General features: G+C 44.5%; 1 protein-coding gene across 1 annotated transcript in view; it reads right to left on the bottom strand.

Annotated features, from left to right (window-relative positions):
- Window positions 1-749: 749 nt before the first annotated feature.
- Window positions 750-18,544, bottom strand: part of LOC144684055 (fibroblast growth factor 4A-like) — a 32,708-nt gene continuing 14,913 nt past the window's right edge. The window contains exons 3-4 of the mRNA XM_078547770.1: window positions 3,833-3,936; window positions 750-1,352 (exon numbers count right to left, since the gene is read on the bottom strand). Coding sequence (XP_078403896.1) covers window positions 1,176-1,352; window positions 3,833-3,936 — 281 coding nt within the window. The 3' untranslated portion in view covers window positions 750-1,175. The remainder of the gene's footprint in view (window positions 1,353-3,832; window positions 3,937-18,544) is intronic.

The following is an 18,544-nucleotide window of genomic DNA, read 5'->3' as shown; positions in this document are numbered from 1 at the left end:
TTTACAGGCATGTGGTCATCTGCCTAAAACAGGCACAAGGCCCCTTCAGTATAATGTGAGACCTAATGCCTATTTATAAGATCCCTCGGAGAAATTGGACTGTCCTGAACAGGCACCGGGGCGGCTCTGCTCAGTCTTTTCTGGCATAGTTGCAGCCTTGCAAGTGGTAGGCACCAAAAAGGTAAGCTAATTTATTTTAAATTTGGTGTGAAGCTAGGGGAGCCATAGAATCATCTCTGATGCCTCTGCAATTTCCCCAGGTGGTGGGGGATGGTTGGTGGGTGATGGTTGGTGGGGTGGGAACAGGGGAGGGGAAGGTGGTTTGTTTTCATCTCCTGTCAATCCTCATCCCCAGATTTATCTGAGTGCCATTGCTAACAAGGCAGCGGAGCCGAATTTGATCATTAGTCACTGAGCAAGCTCTAACTTGAAGCACGACAGGCAGCAGCAGCTCACTCAAATCATTGAAATTAGGCCCAGTTTTTGAGGAACCTCGCACTTCCTGTTTAGAATGCACGCTGTCTGTGCACCAATGGTTACACTCTCAAAACCAGGCCATACCCAATTTCCACCCGATGAAGCCAGAAACCCTTGGAGGTACTGAGGAGCCCATAGATCCATGGACTAGAAAGATGTCAAAATCTTCAGGAGATGAAGAGTAAACAGGTGAAAACTGACAAAAAAAAAACGACGGAAAAAGAATTACACCAAACTCCCAATATGCCCAGTAAGCCCAACAATGACTTCAATGTGCTTCACCTATCTTCACTCAGCTAGTTTAAAGGCCACTTTGGTGTGAGGCTCTCCCCATGTGGCTCTCCTTAATCTAGGAAATTAGGTGATAAGCTACACCATTTCCTTTTGCAACTGATAACTGGTCTCGTCATTAACTGGCTGTTCTAGGGCTGACAATACAATCTGATTAATAAGGCGAGTGACCTTTTTGTACGTCCACCACCATACATTTTTTTTTTAAAGCAGCATTACTGAAGTAACTCACTTGTGTCAAAATAACTATAAAAAGTATTACATATTTACATGTTATGCCGTTCCCATATAAGTTAATAAGTTAATATTAATCTATGAATGTCCTGTACATGGTATACTCTTCTGCAATCCTATTTCTATGAAAATTATGTCTTGTGATACTTCGGGTATCCATTTGTCTCATTTCTTTACAATCTAGGCAAAAAATGAGTAACTCTCAGGATGGGTGAAACTTTGCTTCCTCGTTTTGCTCTTCCATGTTTGCTCAATGCGATGTACATCCCTGGGTATGTTTTTGATTCATACACGTTGTAGCGATTCGGCAAGAGTCTTTCTCTGAATTTGCATTCATTATTGAAGTCCGCCTGAAAGAGAATTTTTTCAGGGATAAATTTGTCAGTTGATAATCATTCATATTTATTGTGTCTGCAATGGTGTTCATTTAAAAAAAAAAAATCCAACTGTCTTATCTTGCCTGAACTCCCCAAACAGAACCTTTCTCACTCTGCAAAGTGGAGAACAAATACTCAAAAGCTCCATCATAGTATGAGTAGTGCTCCTCCTTGCTCACTGCACCACATCTGTACAGAGCTGAACTTGACAATGATTTTGACATCAGCCTATATCGCTGTGTGTAATTTAAGGATTGTATTGATAGAATAGTAGAGCAATGCACAGTACAGCTACATTTTGGAATAAGTGCTCATGGTGCACACTGAGCATCAATCTCACCCACGCCATCAATGGGAGATTCTGAGGAGAGGCAAGGTACTTTCCCTTGAGAAAGTCACCTGGACATTAGCAAGGAGCCAGTAGCACAGCAGAATGTGTTAACTTGTTTATTCCCGTCCCTTCATTTCCCACTCCAATTGATGACCTTCTAGTGTGGCAATATAGTCTTCAGAATTGAAGAGGCAAACACCTTTGTGTTTATCTGAGTTATCAAACAACTCATGTAATGAAATTGCTTTGGAGTTTCAAGACATTTATAGTTGTTCGATGTTATTTACTCTGTTGTTGATTGTCATTTTTTTCAACTATTTTCAAATTTATTGGAAACATGTCTCTTCAGAATTGTTCAGTTAAGTCGATTGTATTTGATATCAACATCTAGTAAAATTTAATGGTCCCAAGTGCAGGAGCAGAAAGACTTGGGTGTATATGTGCATAGATCACTGAAGGTGGCAGGGTAGGTGAAGAGAGCAGTTAATAAAGCATATAGTATCCTGGGCTTTATTAATAGGGGCATAGAGTACAAGAGCAGGGAAGTTATGCTGAATTTATATAATATAGTCATTAGTCCTCAGCTGGAATATTGTGTACAGTTCTGGGCACCATATTATAGAAAGGGTGTGAACATATTGGAGAGAATGCAGAAGAGGTTTACAAGAATGGTTCCAGGGATGAGAAACTTCAGCTATGAGGATAGATTGGAGAGGCTGAGGCTGTTCTCCTTGGAGAGAAGAAGGCTGAGAGAAGATTTGATAAAGATGTTCAAAATCATGAGGTGGCTGTTCCCACTCATAAAAGGATCAAGAAGGAGAGGGCACAAATTGAAAGTGATTTACAAAAGTGTGACATGAGAAAAAACTTTTTCACATAACGAGTGGTTCGGGTCTGGAATGCACTGCCTGGAAGTGTAGTGGAGGCAGGCTCAATCGATGCATTCAAGAGGACATTAGATGATTATTTGAATAGAAACAATACGCATGGGTATAGGGAAAAGGCAGGGCAATTGCACTAGGTCATAATGCTCATTTGGAGAGCTGGTGCAGATATGATGGGCCAAATGGCCTCCTCTGTGCTGTTAAGATTCTGTGATTCTGAAGATTCTGAAATGCAGTGTAACATGGATAATACAGTATAACGTGGAGAAATGTGAAGCTATCCACGTCAGTAGGAAAAACAGAATGGCAGAGTATTATTTAAATGGTGATAGATTGGGAAATGTTGACGTACAGCAGGACCTGGGTGTCTTTGTACAGCAATCACTGAAAGCAAGCATATCGGTGCAACAAGCAGTTAAGAAGGAAAATGGGATGTTGGCCTTCATTGCAAGAAGACTTGAGTGCAGGAGCAAGGATGCCTTAATGCAGCTGTGTAGAGCCTTGGTGAGACCACATCTAGAGTATTGTGTGCAGTTTTGATCTCCTTACCTAAGAAAGGATAAACTTGCCATAGACGGAGTACAAGGAAAGTTCACCAGACTGATTCCTGGGATGGCAGGATTGTGGTATGAGAAGAGATCGGGCCGACTAGGCTTGTATTCACTGGAGTTTAGAAGAATGAGATGGGATCTCATTGAAACATATAAAATTCTAACAGGGCTGGACAGACTGGATGCAGGAATGATGTTTCCTCTGGCTAGGGGTGTAGAACAAGGGGTCACAGTCTCAGAATATGAGGTAGGCCATTCCATTTAGGACTGAGATGAGGAGAAACTTCTTGACTCAGAGGTTGGTGAAGCTATGGAATTCTCTACCACAGAGGCTGTGGAGGCCAAGTCACTGAATATATTTAAGAAGGAAATAGATAGATTTCTGGACTCTAAAGCCATCAAGGGGTATGGGGAGAGAGTGGGAGTATGGCGTTGAGATAGAGGATCAGCCATGATAATATTGAATGGTAGAGCAAGCTCGAAGGGCTGAATGATCTACTCCTGTTCCTATTTCTATGTTTTCAAACTGAATATTTACCCTGCGACAAATAAAGGGCCACTTCAAATATTCACTCCCTCATTCACTAGGGAGCAACTTGCAAAGTGAGTGATTAAGAGTGGAAAGAGGTTACCAAAGCTGATAATACTAATGAAGATTTTGTTACAGAATGTTTTAGGTTCACTTACTGTTGCGTACAGTCGGCCTCTGCTATTCATTGCAATGAAGGCGTGAGTTTTCACTCCATAGAGGCTGACAACTCCCAACTCTACTGTAGAAATCATTAAGAGACCTAAATAAAGAAAAAAGTAATGGATAGACATTATTCTCAGTAACACAATGAATCCTTTGCACTTTTTTTATTTGCTATGATGTGAAAGGTAGTAGAATGAACTAATTCATACCAACAGAGACAGTGCTGAGCATTCCCACATTCAGTACTGTATGAGTGGTATTTCCTTCATGATTTCTCCTTCATGGTGTGCAGAGTAAAGCTCATCTCAGGCTTGAAATTAAATCAAAAATAATGGTACTTTTTCCTCCAGTTCTAGTTCTGAGCCTTGAAACTGATCACTTAAATATCAAACTGGCAATTGCACCAAAACTGTTAGAATTCAGATAATTTATGATCTTGATATAAATGCATAAACTTGCATTTATTATAGTGTCTAATCAGGCCCTCAATGTTTACCCAAAAATTTACAACCAATCAATTACTGTTAATTGCAGTCACCCTCATGTTAGCTGTCAATTTGCACACAGCATGTTCCAACAAGCAACAAATGAATGGATGTCGAGTTAATGTATTTCAAATTAATTTGGGTTATTGGAGGTGAGAGAGGATGAATTAAGGAAACCAAAAGTGTTCGTTATTTGAAAGGTCTAATTAAATGTTTGTTTTTCTGGATCAGAATCTATTGGAAGTTAAAAAAAAACTAAACACATGCAACCAATATTAAAACAAATGTGTTTAATTCTTCAGGCTTATTCTGGCCAAGTAAGGAATAAAACGGTTACACTTACAATAAAGGTCTATTTTTTTTGTCACAAAAAAGAATTATCTTTGCCTCTGATGAACTGTACTGTTTCCTGAAGGGGTTAAAAACTAGGCGCAGTCAGAAAATATCCAACTTGTTTTGATGCATAGCCAGACTTTATTGGCCTCCTGCCTGAGGAAGGAGACAAGCTCTAGTTCAAATCCAAGCATTTTGTCTGTTCTATTGACACCTGTGTCTGACTGGTAACTTTTTTTTAAGATGTGTCTATTTAAATTGACTTTGTCGCAGGCAATTTTTGAGAACCATTTCACAGGCGGGGTCTTGCAAAATGGAATTGTTCACCTGAAGTCAAGAAAAGAAAGACTTGCATTTATATAGCGCTTTTCATGACCACTGGATGTCCCAAAGTGCTTTTTGTTTTACTCTTCCAGGAGATGTGGGAATCACTGGCTGGGCCAGCATTTATTGCCGATCCCTAATTGCCCCTTGAGAAGGTGGTGGCGAACCACCTTCTTGAACCGCTGCAGTCCATCTGGTGTAGGTACACCCACAGTGCTGTTAGGGAGGGGGTTCCAGGTTTTTGTTCCAGCGACAGCGAAGGAATGGCGGTGTGTGGCTTTGAGGGGAACTTGCAGGTGAAGGAACGGCAATATAGTTCCAAGTCAGGATGGTCTGTGGTTTTGAGGGGAGCTTGAAAGTGATGGTGTTTCTATGTGTCTGCAGCCTGCGAGGGGTTTATGGAGTGGGCGGGGTGGTGGTGGGGGTGAACCTGGGGTGAGGGGAGGTGTCGACAAGCTGGTAACAATATTCTTGTGGAGCCAGAGGGAACATTCCAGCTCTTTCTGCCCCAAGAAAAATAAAATAAAAAGAGGTTTGGAAAGTTTCTGACCTGGCATCCGGAAGTGCCTTTAAGGACTCCTGATTAGGCCATTCACCACCTGACACAAATGGGTGGAGTTTGTGCGGTGCACAATCTGCCCACTTGTACATCAACATTACAACCAAAGGTCTTTCAACAGCGTTTGACCCCAATTTACATTTTTAAACATCCTCTCGGCCCCCAAATGGATGGGCCTACTTACAGATCTGCCTTAAAATCGTATCAGATGGGTCTTGGGCATCCAGGCCAAAGTCCTTCGTCCCAATTGTCTACTGCTGGTCTGCTGTTCTTTTATGTGATAAATAGTGGGCACCAGTTAAAAGTCATCCCTTTGGTGTCACATCCAGTTTACATTGCATTTTAGTGCCATTGGTGCAATGATTTGATCTTAAGAAAAGGAATGGTTCAGCAGCATGCATTGTAACTCCACAGTTTGTCATTGTTTCTGTTCACTTAGCCATTTATTCCATATAAATCTGCTTGATATAATGTAGCCTAAGTCCACCGCCTTCTGAAGTCAAAGGAGTCATGTGAAGGCATCTGAATAGCTATTATGTTGAAATGTAGTAATAATGATTTTCCTGTACTTGCTATCAGGCATAAAAAGAAAAAACAAAGCCTTGCACCTATAGGCCAGAGTTTTTACCCCGTCGGGCGGGTGCACACCCGACCCAAACGAGCGTAAAATGATGTCGGGCGAATGTCCTGCTGTCATCGCGATATTTCGGCCAGCGGGCGTGCGTGGGAGAAGGCAGTGCGCCTCCCGACAATTAACAGGCCTATTAAGGCCATTAAAGTACCAATTAAAGATAATTTTTCGCTGCCCGTCCAACCTTAAGGTTGGCGTGCAGGTGAAAAGGCCAAGCACTCTTTGCATTTTTCAGGAAACCTCATCCACGGGCGGGGTGAGGTTTCCGACAGCAAATAAAAATAAAATAAAAATTTTAACTTTTCATTAATAACATATCCCTGCTCATGTGACAGGGCCACATGAGCAGGGACATGTTTTTTTAACATTTTTAAATTCTTTATTTTTGATTTTTTTATTTCTTCAGCTCCCTGAGGCAGCTCTGTGCCTCAGGGGGCTTTTCCTGCGCGCACACCTGCGCGCTCGCCCTCCTCCCGCCCTCCCACGCAGACAGCGTTTAGCGCTCCAGTGCGCGTTTCATGCTGGGCGGTCCTTAATTGGCCGGCCAGTGTGAAGTCAGGGTCACAGCCAGATCAAGGGTTGCGGTTAGCTTCCCAACCACTCCCGCTCATCCCCCTCTGCCCAACGAGAGCAAAATTCTGCTCATAAAGTGCACATCCCAAAGTGCTTTACAGTCATTGTAGTACCACTTTGAAGTGTAGTCGCTGTTAGAATGGAGGATTTGTGGTGCAGTGCTTAGTGTCCCTGCCTTTGAGCCAGAAGTCCCAGGTTCAAGACCCACCCCAGGAGCCCAAGGAAGGCATGTTCATAATGTGGCCAAACAAGCTGATTATCAACCTGCAAATCCTCACAGCGTACATCAATAGCTGAAGGTAAGAGCAGGAGAGATTCCTGGTCAGCCATGTGATGGAAAGAGCTTTGGATCCTCTACCATCATCATGCACCCGGCATGTTACCACAGCAACTCGGACTCCCTGAGTGAACTGTAACACTGTAGGAAACTTGCCAGCCAAATTCAACTCAGGAATGTGACAATGGTCAGATCATCAGTGTTTAGTTGTTTGTTGAAGAATAAGTATTGGCTATGACTCCCCTGCTCTTCATCAAAACAAAAAATGCTGGAAATACTCAGCAGGACAGACAGAAGCTGTGGAGAGGAACAGAGTTAATGTTTCAGGACATCATGACCGTTTATCAGAGCTAAATCTCCCTGGCTCTTCTTTGAATAGTGCAATGGGATCTTTTGCTTTGAACTGGGTGAGTAGATGCCGCCTCAGTTCAATGTCTCACCTAAAAAACTGTACCGCTGGCCATCATGGCCAGTGGAGTGGGAACGTCAGCCTTGATTTTGTGCTCAAGTCCCTGAAGTGAAGGAATGAGGGTTTGAATAGAAGAATGATCTGAGATACTGGGTGGATTTCTGGTGTCGGGTGTGCTTTGCGGCGTGAGTGGACAATATGGCGAGAAGGCCAAAAATTGGTTTCACGATATCGTTAAACCAGCTTACAATCGTCCGCTCAGCGCGTCGATGGTGGGCTGCGTTTCCCACCATCAGATGTCGGGAACCTCATTCTAATTAAATCTGCGCATCATTGTAAGGCTAGCCGGCCGGAATCACCCCCCTACCCTGAACCGTACACCAACGTCGGCGTGTTTCACAACTGCACATAAGTGACGTGCACCTGGCGAGCAGCTCGGGACTTCGAGGTTTGTTTGCCGACCTTGCTTCATTCAGCACTCGCACTCATCAGCGCCAGGATTCACAGGCAGCACCACATCACTTTCAGGGGGACTAACGGGCAGGTCTCAGACCAGCCATAAGGTGGGGGTGTCTTTGTACAGCTGCAGGGCTAGGGCTTGGTTGGGGAAGGGGGAGAAGTAGCCGAAGGCAAGGGAAGAGGCTGCAGGGTGAGGGCTGCACTGGGGAAGGGGGGTATCCCAGGGTGTGTGTGGGGGCACATGTTGATCTGTGCAGGTGGCCTCAAGATGGTGAGGGCTGAGGAGGCAGTCTCCAGAGGAGATGAGGCCAAATGGAGATGTGAGGGTGTGTGTGGGAGAGTGAGTGGTGATGTCCCTTGAGCTGGCAGTGAGTGAGATGCCAGTGAATGTGTGATGGGCTTGAGTGTGTGAGTTTAGAGTGATGAAATGGTTTCCTTACCCTGGCGGCACGAATGAGATCATCTAACCTCTTTCTGCATTAAATGGCCAACCTCTTGTGTGCAGCATTGGAACCTATCGCCACTGCCATTGCCTACCAAGCTGGAGTGGTGATGTTGCTGCCCCTCCTGCGGCCGGAGCGGGGGTAGAGGACATCATGGCGAGCCTCCCCAGTGTCCAAAAGGTGCTTGAAAGACACATCATTAAACCCGGGGGCTGCAGTCTTCTTGCCTTTCGGGGCCATGTCTTATTTGAAGCAGTCCTGGGCTGGAAGCACTGAGAGGTGTGATTTAAAAGTGGTGCCTTGCGTGATGAAGCAGCGAGGTGACGGCTTGGCAGGTGAATCGGAGCCTGCTCGCCATGGAAACGGCGCGTTTCCTGGGAATGTATCATTAATGTGGCGCGTTCGGGACGAAACGGCGTGAGAAGCCGCCATTGAGGTCGGTGGGTAAAACATTGTTTTCCCCGCCCGCTGCCAACACTTTGTGCAAATCTGGGACGATTCCGTCCACTCAGTCTGAGGGGGAAAAAAATCATCTATAGTAAGAATTCAAAATATAGCAAGGACATTATTCATAACTACTGCTGTCAGAAACACCAGTTAAAAGTTGTTTCTTTGGTGTCACATCTAGCTTACACTGAATTTTAGTGCCACTGATGCAATGATACGAAAAAGGAATAATTCAGCAGTATGCATTGTAGCTCTACAGTTTCTGTTCACTTAGCCATTTATTCCATATAAACCTGTTTGATATTTTGTAGCCTAAGTCCACTGCCTTGTTCAAGTTTCTGAACATTAATATGGTGCCGTTTTCTCTTTCTTCATCCATCCTGGAATAAATATTACACTATTTCCTGAAATGCTATTGCTACAATTTCTTCCATCTTAGGTCTGTAATTGTCATCGGAAGATATGTCCAAGTTTATAGGTTGATTTCAACAAAAGCACGGCAGCCTAAAGCTAACACACTGAATGTCAAAATGCATCATTTCAAATACATCCCAACACCCGCTATGTTCTGAAAAGGATTCTTTAGCTGTTAATTTTAGGGCTGGATTTTTAAAGCACGTTTGCTGCATTCTCCCACCATCCTGGATCTGAAGTGAATGCCAGTTGTGAAAATAGGCTTATTTCTTTCTTTATCTAGAGCTTCCTCCAAGGGAACTTCCTAATGCAGGCTCCTCAGGAGTATTTAGCTTTTTTTGTCCAGACTTTTTCTGCGTGATAGCTTTCCCTGGGATGGTCCAGTCAACTCAAGCACAATGCATCAGTTACCCTGCACACACAGTGGTTTCACCCTTTGATCAACTCATTGGGATGCTTTATTAGAAGATCTACACTCAATGCTTTGGTCAATGCTTCACCAATGTATATGTCTCCAGGCAACCCATTCAGACACATCCAGCTTTATGGGTCAATAGACTTCTACCTTCCTTCATTGTCCTGCCATTTGTTTTCTGTCAGGATCGTGGCAGTCAATGTGATGGTTTCTTGACCACCAGGGGCAATGAAAAACTTCTGCAACGTTTTAATGTCTCTTGAAGAAAATAGGACAATCTTAAGAGAGTTTCTTCTTAAAAAAAGAAAAGACAAGGGGCTGGATTTAATGCAGCTCATTGTGGCCGGGCCCACTTAATTGTGGGAGAGGTTCACAGATCAATTGTCCAAATGGTGGCACACCTTCCCGATTAAGTGGGAGGGCAGAAGGGGCAGGCGCGGGATTCCCAGCTGCTGGCGTTGGGAATCGATTCAGCTCACTTTGTGCCTGATCAGGGGACCTGGCATTGGGAAAATGGTGGGGGTGGGGTGGGGGTGGGGGTGGGGTGTTGGAATGCCGAAAGCCGACCCCCATCCCCCAAATTCTCTCTCCCCCACTCTGTCTCCTACGACCCCCCACCCCGCGATCCCCATCCCGCCCTCACTGGGGTCCCTCAGCAGATGGGGCCCCAATCCCAGGGAAGGCCCGATGGTGGCCATTTAAATGCCTGAGAGCATTTGGTACCAAGCGGCCTGTCCCACGGAACTGATGAGGGTTCCCTGCTGATTTTCCAAACTGCAGGTGAGACCCCCGTTGAGCCAACTTAATCCAGACCAAGGTTTTATTTTCAGAAAAGCAGAAAATTTGAATTTAGGCCTGGTGAAGCAAACTTATTTGTTTAAAACTCATCTCAAAAGAAATCAAAGAGTTTCCTTCATACTTTGTGGAAAAATTTCCGTAAGTGTCACTCAGAAACCATCTCCACGGAAGTGCGTGATTTCATCCCAAATGACAGTCTCTGCCAGTTTGCCTTCCTCTATTTTGGAAAGTACCTGGGGATTTACTTCATATCTTGCCATGGAGGCATTGCCCAGAACGGAAACTCGGGCCTGAACCTTCGCGGAGTCAGAAGGGCTCTGTGCATTAGCCAAAAAGACACCGGAGCCCCAAACCTGGAAGTTCTGCCCCCAAACCCGGCACGTACCATTTTCACTTTGGGGGTGGGGGTGGGGGAGGTGTGTCTGTTGTGGGGAGGAAATGGGGGGCGGTGGGGTGGGCGTGGGTTGCACTCTACACACTCGTGGTTCATGGAGATGGTTGCACATGTAAAGGTGCAACTGCCTTCAAATGGATCCAATCTTCATCACTGGGATTTCAAAAACACGACATTTGAGAAAAATGTCTAAAGCTGCCGGACTCATTTGGAGAGATACCCCTTTGGCAGAGGTCAGATACTCCTTTGGAATTGTTAAGAACAGACATGAATGTGCGTTGAAAGCGGATAAGCTCTGTGGAACTGTCAAGTCATTTAAATTCCCAAGCCCTTTCAATTTTTGAAAAAAACCCCATCCAACCTGCAGTTGAAAAAAAACCAGTGCCTGCTATTTCACTGCTTGTTGACATAAGGATTAGTGCTACTTGACTGCTCCCACAAGCTATCAGTGTGATAGTTGGAGGCCTATAAATTCTGTTTGATTGACAGCTCCAAGTGGTTATAAAGAGGTAAGCTGTCTTTGATGTGGGGCTCTGAATACAAATCTAAGTTTTAATAAAGGATTAAATACTTGAAGGAAATGTTTGTTTTTATAACGGATTAAGTATTTGAAGGGATTTAAATGCTATCAATGGGAGTTTTTTTTTAAATTGAGTGAAGTCTGAAATAGACACTTAAGCCCAAATTTTCACAAAGCCAGAAGGGCCTTGTGCCTTAGCCAAAGTGGTAGCGGAGCCCAGATCTGGAAGTCCTGCCCCTGAACCTGGCACCCACCATTTTGCCGGGGGTAGAAGTGGGGGCGGGTTGTAGTTTGCGCCTTCGTGGTTCATGTACGCAGCTGCACATGTAAAAGTGCAGCTGCCTTCAGACAGATGCAATTTTCATGACTGGAATGTCCAAAACATGACTTGTGGGTTTTAGACATTTGAGGAAAAGGTCTAAACATGCCAGAGCTATTTGGAGATGTAGGGTGCATTTTGGGAAAGGTCCAGGTGCCTCTTTGGGAGAGGTAGCTTTTTTTAAAAAAAGAAAGAAACTTAAACAATTTTCTACTTGGTTTAAATTTAGGGTAAGAGTATTTTAACTGAAGGTATGGCAGAGGAGCTCAGTCCCGTGTGTTGCATGGCCTGCGGAATGTGGGAAGCCTTAGACATTCCTGGCAATCTGGATGACCACACCTGCAGCAAGTGTCACCGGTTTGACCAGCTTGAGCGCCGGGTTTCGGAGCTTGAGTGTTGGCTGGAGGCACAGCGATGCATCCGTGAGGCTGAGAGTTACATGGGTGGCATGTTTTTAGGTGTAGTCACCCCACAGCTTAAGGAAGTGCAGTCAGAGTAGGAATGGGTGACCACCAGTCAGAAGAAGGGAGGCAGGCAGGTAGCCAGGTAAGCCCCAGAGTACATCTCACTCAAGAACAGTTTTTCTGTGTTGGAAAACAGGGAGAGTGACGGTTCCTCTGGGGAGTGTAGTCAGAACCCAGCTGCACAAGGGGGGAGTAGAAAGAGAGGAAGAGCAATTTTAATAGTAGGAGACTCAATAGTGAGGAGTATAGACAGGCATTTCTGCAGCCAAAGATGTGACTCAGGATGGTGTGTTGACCCTGGGGCTAGGGTCAAGGGTGTCACTGAACGGCTGCAGGGCATTCTGAAGGGGGAGGGTGAACAGTCAGAGATCGTGGTTCACATTGGTACCAACGACAAAGGACAAAGATGGACTGGGAATAAAGGTTCTGAATTGGGGGAAGGCCGATTTTAATATGATAAGGCAGGATCTGGCCAAAGTGGACTTGGAGCAGCTACTTGTAGGAAAATCTACATCAGAGCAGTGGGCATCATTCACAAAGGAAATAGTGAGGAAGCAGGGCCAACATGTTCCCGTAAAGGTGAAGGGTGGGGCCAGCAAGTCCAGAGAACCCTGGATGTCAAGGAATGTGCAGGATTGGATAAGGCAAAAAAGGGAAGCTTATGGTAGATATCAAGGGCTCAAAACAGTGGAAGCCCTAGAGGAGTATAGAGAGTGCAGGGGGTTACTTAAAAATTAGAAGAGCAAAGAGGGGGCATGAAAAAACACTGGCGGATAAAATAAAGGAAAATCCAAAGGCATTTTATAAGTATATTAGGGGCAAGGGGATAACCAAGGAAAGGGTAGGGCCCATTAGGGACCAAAGTGGCAATCTGTGTGAGGATCCAGAAGACATAGGTGAGGTTTTAAATGAATACTTTGCACCTGTATTCACTATAGAGAAGGACGATGTGGGTGTAGAAATCAAGGAGGAGGACTGTGATATACTTGAACAAATTAGCATTGAGAAGGAGGAGGTATTAGCGACTTTAGCGAGCTTAAAAATGGGTACATCCCCAGGCCCAGATGAGATGTATCCCAGGCTGCTATGGGAGGCAAGGGGGCAAGGACATTAATTTTCAAATCCTCTCTGACCATAGGAGGGGTGCCAGAGGACTGAAGGACAACTCATGTGGCACCATTATTCAAGAAGGGTGGTAAGGATAAACCAGGGAACTGTAGGCCAGTGAGTCTAACATCAGTGGTAGGGAAACTTTTGGAAAAAAATTCTGAGAGACAGAATTAATCTCCACTTGGAGAGGCAAGGATTAATCAAGGATAGTCAGCATGGCTTTGTCGGGGGAGATCATGCCTAACAAATTTGATTGAATCTTTCAGGGGGGGTGACTAGATGTGTTGATGAAGGTGTGCAGTTGATATAGTCGACATAGACTTCAGTAAGGCGTTTGACAAGGTCCTGAATGGGAGACTGGTCAAGAAGGTAAGAGCCCATGGGATCCAGGGCAACTTGGCAAATTGGATCCAAAATTGGCTTAGTGGCAGGAGGCAGAGGGTGATGGTCGAAGGTTGTTTTTGTGACTGGAAGCCTGTGTCCAGTGGTGTACCACAGGGTTTGGTGCTGGGTCCCTTGCTGTTTGTAATGTACATTAATGATTTTGACATGAATCTCGGAGGTATGAGTAAGTTTGCAGATGACATGAAAATTGGTGGTGTGGTAAATAGCGAGGAAAGCCTTAGACTACAGGACGATATAGACGGGCTGGTCAGATCGACAGAACAGTGGCAAATGGAATTTAACACTGAAAAGTGTGAGGTGATGCATTTTGGGAAGACTAACAAGGCAAGGGCCTTCACTATAGGTAGGACCTTAGGAAGTACAGAGGATCAGAGCGACCTTGGTGTGCATGTCCATAGATCCTTGAAGGCAGCAGGACAGGTAGATAAGGTGGTTAAGAAGGCATATGGGATACCTGCCTTTATTAGTCGAGGCATTGAACACAAGAGCAGGGAGGTTATGTAGGAGCTGTATAAAATGTTAGTTAGGAAACATCTGGAGTACTGTGTACAGTTCTGGTCACCACGCTATAGGAAGGATGTGATTGCACTGGAGAGGGTGTGGAGGAAATTCACCAGGATGTTACCTGGGCTGGAGTGTTTCAGCTATGAAGAGAGACTAGGTAGACTGGGTTTGTTTTCCTTTGAGCAGAGAAGGCTGAGGGAGGACCTGATTGAGGTATACAATATTATTAAGGGCATAGATAGGAAGAAACTTTTTTCCCTTAGTGGAGGGGTCAATAACTAGGGGGCATAGATTTAAAGTAAGGGGCAGGAGGTTTAGAGGGGATTTGAGGAAAACTTTTTTCACCCGGGGGTGGGGGGTATTTGGAATTCACTGCCTGAAAGGGTGATAGAGGCGGGATCCCTCACAACATTTAAGAAGTATTTAGATGAACACTTGAAATGCCATGGTATAGAAAGCTACGGGCGTAGTGCTGGAAAATGGGATTATGACCAGCGTGGACACAATGGGCTGAAGGGCCTCTTTCCGTGCTGTAAAACACTATGATTCTAGGTCTGATGCCCCTTTGGGAGAGGTAAGAGTAGTCATTAGTCTGCGTAGAAAGTGGATAAATAGAGTGATAAAAGCAAAAAACTGTGGATGCTGGAAATCCAAAACAAAAACAAAAATACCTGGAAAAACTCAGCAGGTCTGACAGCATCTGCGGAGAGGAACATAGTTAACATTTCAAGTCCGTTTGACTCTTCAACAGAACTAAGGAAAAAAATAGAGTGAAACTGTCAGACAGTTGTCATTCAAATCCCCACACCCTTTAATTTTTTTTTAAAGCAGCCAATACAATTTCACAACATGTCTGTTGACATAAGCCTTAGGGTTATCATTATAGGATTAGTGCTGCATGACTGATTCCACAACCTATCAATATCATAGTGGGGGACCTGTAAATTCACAGTTTGATTGACAGTTCCAAGTGGTTATAAAGGAATAAGCTGTCTTTGATGTGGAGCTATGAATACAAGTATGTTTTCATTATTAAGTACTTGAAGGAAATGTATGTTTTCATAAGGGATTGAGGACTTGAATGAAATGTTTGTTTTTATAATGGATTGAGAACTTGAAGGAATTTAAATGTATTGAATGGGTTTTTATGAATGAGTATTTTTTTATAGTGAAGTCTGCAATAGATACTTAGTACTTTATTTCATCTCACTATGGCTCCTGAGGTATGCCCATGGCGGATACTGGGTGAGTTGGCAAGGATTGGAGGGTGGAGGGTCAGGGCATGGGTTGGTATGAGATGGCACTAAGTTAGCATGGGGCCATAAAGGGCCATTGGGATAAGTGAGGGCATGGGTTGGCAAGGACGATGAAGGGTCTTGGGGGGGTGGGTAGGGGCATAGATTGATATAGAGAGGATGAGAGGCCATGACAGTGGGTAGAGGGGAGTAAGTTCTCATGGAGGGTAGGAGAGGCTCTGGGGAGGGATGGGGGCATGAGGTGGCATGAGTTGGCATGGATGGGGCATGGCGAGTGTGAGGGAATGTGAGTGAGTATGAACAGTGAGGGCTAGAGGATTGTTTTTTGTTTTGCTGTATTTATTGTAACTGAGGTGGGCCTTTTCAACAGGCCACCTCCGCACTCAGTAGACCTTGTGGCTGCCTCCAAACTCTTTCTGGGGTCGGTGAGCCCAACTCCTGCCTCCATCCCCCAGGATGAAAATCCAAAGATTTGGGGCACTTCCTTCCAAGTCTTGCTTGTGGAGTCGGGACTTTTCCCGACTCTGCATTTCCGACTCTGGAGCAAAAATCCGGCCGTTAGCTATGTGGAGGATTGTGGGCATGTTCTGGCATCTCACCATTCCATGGCATTCTGGGTTCAGACGCGGTGTATGGTACCATAGTTCCACCCCTCCCCCCCACCTCTCCATATCGTTAAGACGAATGGTGATGCAAAGGACAGCTCTGGAGAAGGCAAAGATGGCACACTCCTTGTATCAATTAGGCAACAGGAGTTACCTGATACGAGTATTATTCAAATATACACAAATAAAATGTAACAGTGATTTCAGGAAAGGTGATTATTTTTCAAATCAGGGTCTGTTTCCCTAGCACGGCAACAACTGATATGATTCATAATCCTGGTGCCATTCATTGCAAAAATATTAACACGTCTCTCGTATTTGACATTGCTGTAATGACAAATTACATACAGATTTGTTAGCTGCTCTCCAACTCCATTAATCAAGATTTTGGCTCTTCATAGAATGGTATTACCCCATGGGACAACTTTGTCAGACCCTGAAAACAGCTCATATAGCAACAGTGATTATCCCAGTATAGCTATAGTTCATTCCAACATTAATTTCTGGCCCTTAACTGGTTTAAAGATACATTTTTGCCTTCAAACAAGTGCTTGAAGTAATACCTGATGCCAATGCTTCTGTTTATTTACATGACCAGGCTTTTCCCCACGCAAGAATACATCCTTTAAGCTTCTCTAAAATTGGACAGACACTGTCCTTGAAGATTATTAAGCCAGCATCAGGAATTGTGAGGCTGCACCCTTGGATTGAAGATCTGCATAAAAGGCAGCTAACAACTTGCATTTAGCTCGTACGTTCATGTCTGCAATTTCTTGGTGAGATGATTTGATTAATGTTTTTGACAATAAGCCAACTAGGGTAAAGTTCTGCTTGGACAGCATGTCACTAGTGCTTTAGAGACACACAATTTCCTGACCCTATTTGGAGTGAGCGCCAAGTCCAAAGGCAGTGTTACCACCTGCTACTCATGCAACACACAGACATCAGCTGAACCCAGCCAAACAGCCAGGATCAATGGAGGTAAATCAGGTGACTGCAAAATCCGCATTGTCCGATTTACCACCATGGTGAGGGGTGGGGGAGGGGGAGAGGAGAAAAATCAAACTCGTCATGGCCTTCACACTCACGGGATGATCTCCGCATTCGCTCATCTTCTACTGAGTGCCCTGATTTTCATTTACTACCAGTGCCTTCCCTACATCTGCCTAAAGGGCCAGACAGTTCCCCACCTTTGGGATTCTGCCTGTGCTGCTTCCTAACTGAATGCGAGAGCTCCTCTACTCTCTGCCAGATAATGTTATGGGATCTTTCATCTTATGAGAGAAAAGAATGACATAATATTTTTTCACACAGAAACAGGCCTTTCATTGTACCTATTGGTGTTTATGCTCCACACGAGCCCCTTCTCACATTACTTCATGTCACCCTATCCTTCTATACCTTTATCCCTCATGGACTTATCAATCTTCCCCTTACCTGCATCTATAATAAAGGGAGAGCCTCTAAAGGAGGTGCAGGAACAGAGGGACCTTGGTGTATATATACATAGGTCATTGAGGATGGCAGAGCATGTTGAGAGAGCAGTTAATAAAGCACAAAGTATCTTAAGCTTTATTAATAGAGGCCTTGACTACAAGAGTAAGGAGGTCATATCGAACTTGTATAAGACACTAGTTAGGCCACATCTGGAGTACTGTGTCCAGTTCTGGATGCCATACTTGAGGAAGGATGTGACGGCATTGGAGAGAGTACAGGGGAGATTCACAAGAATGATTCCAGGGATGAAGAACTGTGGCTATAAGGATAGACTGGAAAGATTGGGACTGTTTTCCTTGGAGAAAAAGCGGCTGAGAGGAGACTTGATGGAGGTATTCAAAATCCTGAGGGGTATGGACAGGGTAATAGTGAGAAACTGTTCCCACTCAAGGGAACATCAAGAACTAGAGGGCACAGATTCAAAATAATTGGCAAAAGGAGTAAATGTGATGTGAGGAAAATTTTTTCACCCAGAGGGTGGTTGGAGTCTGGAACAAACTTCCTGAAAGGGTGGTGGAGGCAGATTCGATTGAGGTATTCAAAAGGGAATTGCTACCACAGATTGCTACCTGAAGAGACAGAATGTGCAAGGTTACGGGGATAAGGCAGGGGAGTGGGACTAGGTGGAATGCTCTTTCAGAGAGCCAGTGCAGACTCGATGGGCCAAATGGCCTCCTTCTGCACTATAAAGATACTGTGATCTGTGCTATTTGCCTCAATTGTCCTACGTGGTAGCAAGTTGGAAGAGATGGGGAGATGGTAGTGTAGTGGTAATATCACTGCACTAGTGATCTAAAGGCCTGGGACATGGGTTCAAATCCCACCATGGCAGCTGGTGGAATTTAAATTCAATCAATTAATAAATCTGGTCTATAAAGCTTGTTTCAGCAATGGTGACCATGGAACTATCATTGATTGTTGTAAAAGCCTATCTAGTTTACTAATGGCCTTATATATGACTTCAGACTCACAGCAATGTGGTTGATTCCTAACTTAACCACTGAAGTGACCTCACGAGCCATTCAGTTCAAGGGCAATCAGGGATGAGCAATGAATGTTGGTTT

This window comes from Cetorhinus maximus, chromosome 8, assembly GCF_964194155.1.
Source record: "Cetorhinus maximus chromosome 8, sCetMax3.hap1.1, whole genome shotgun sequence".
Lineage (NCBI taxonomy): Eukaryota > Metazoa > Chordata > Chondrichthyes > Lamniformes > Cetorhinidae > Cetorhinus > Cetorhinus maximus.
Note: the sequence above shows the minus strand (reverse complement) of the source record. Positions and strands in the feature narration are given on the sequence as shown.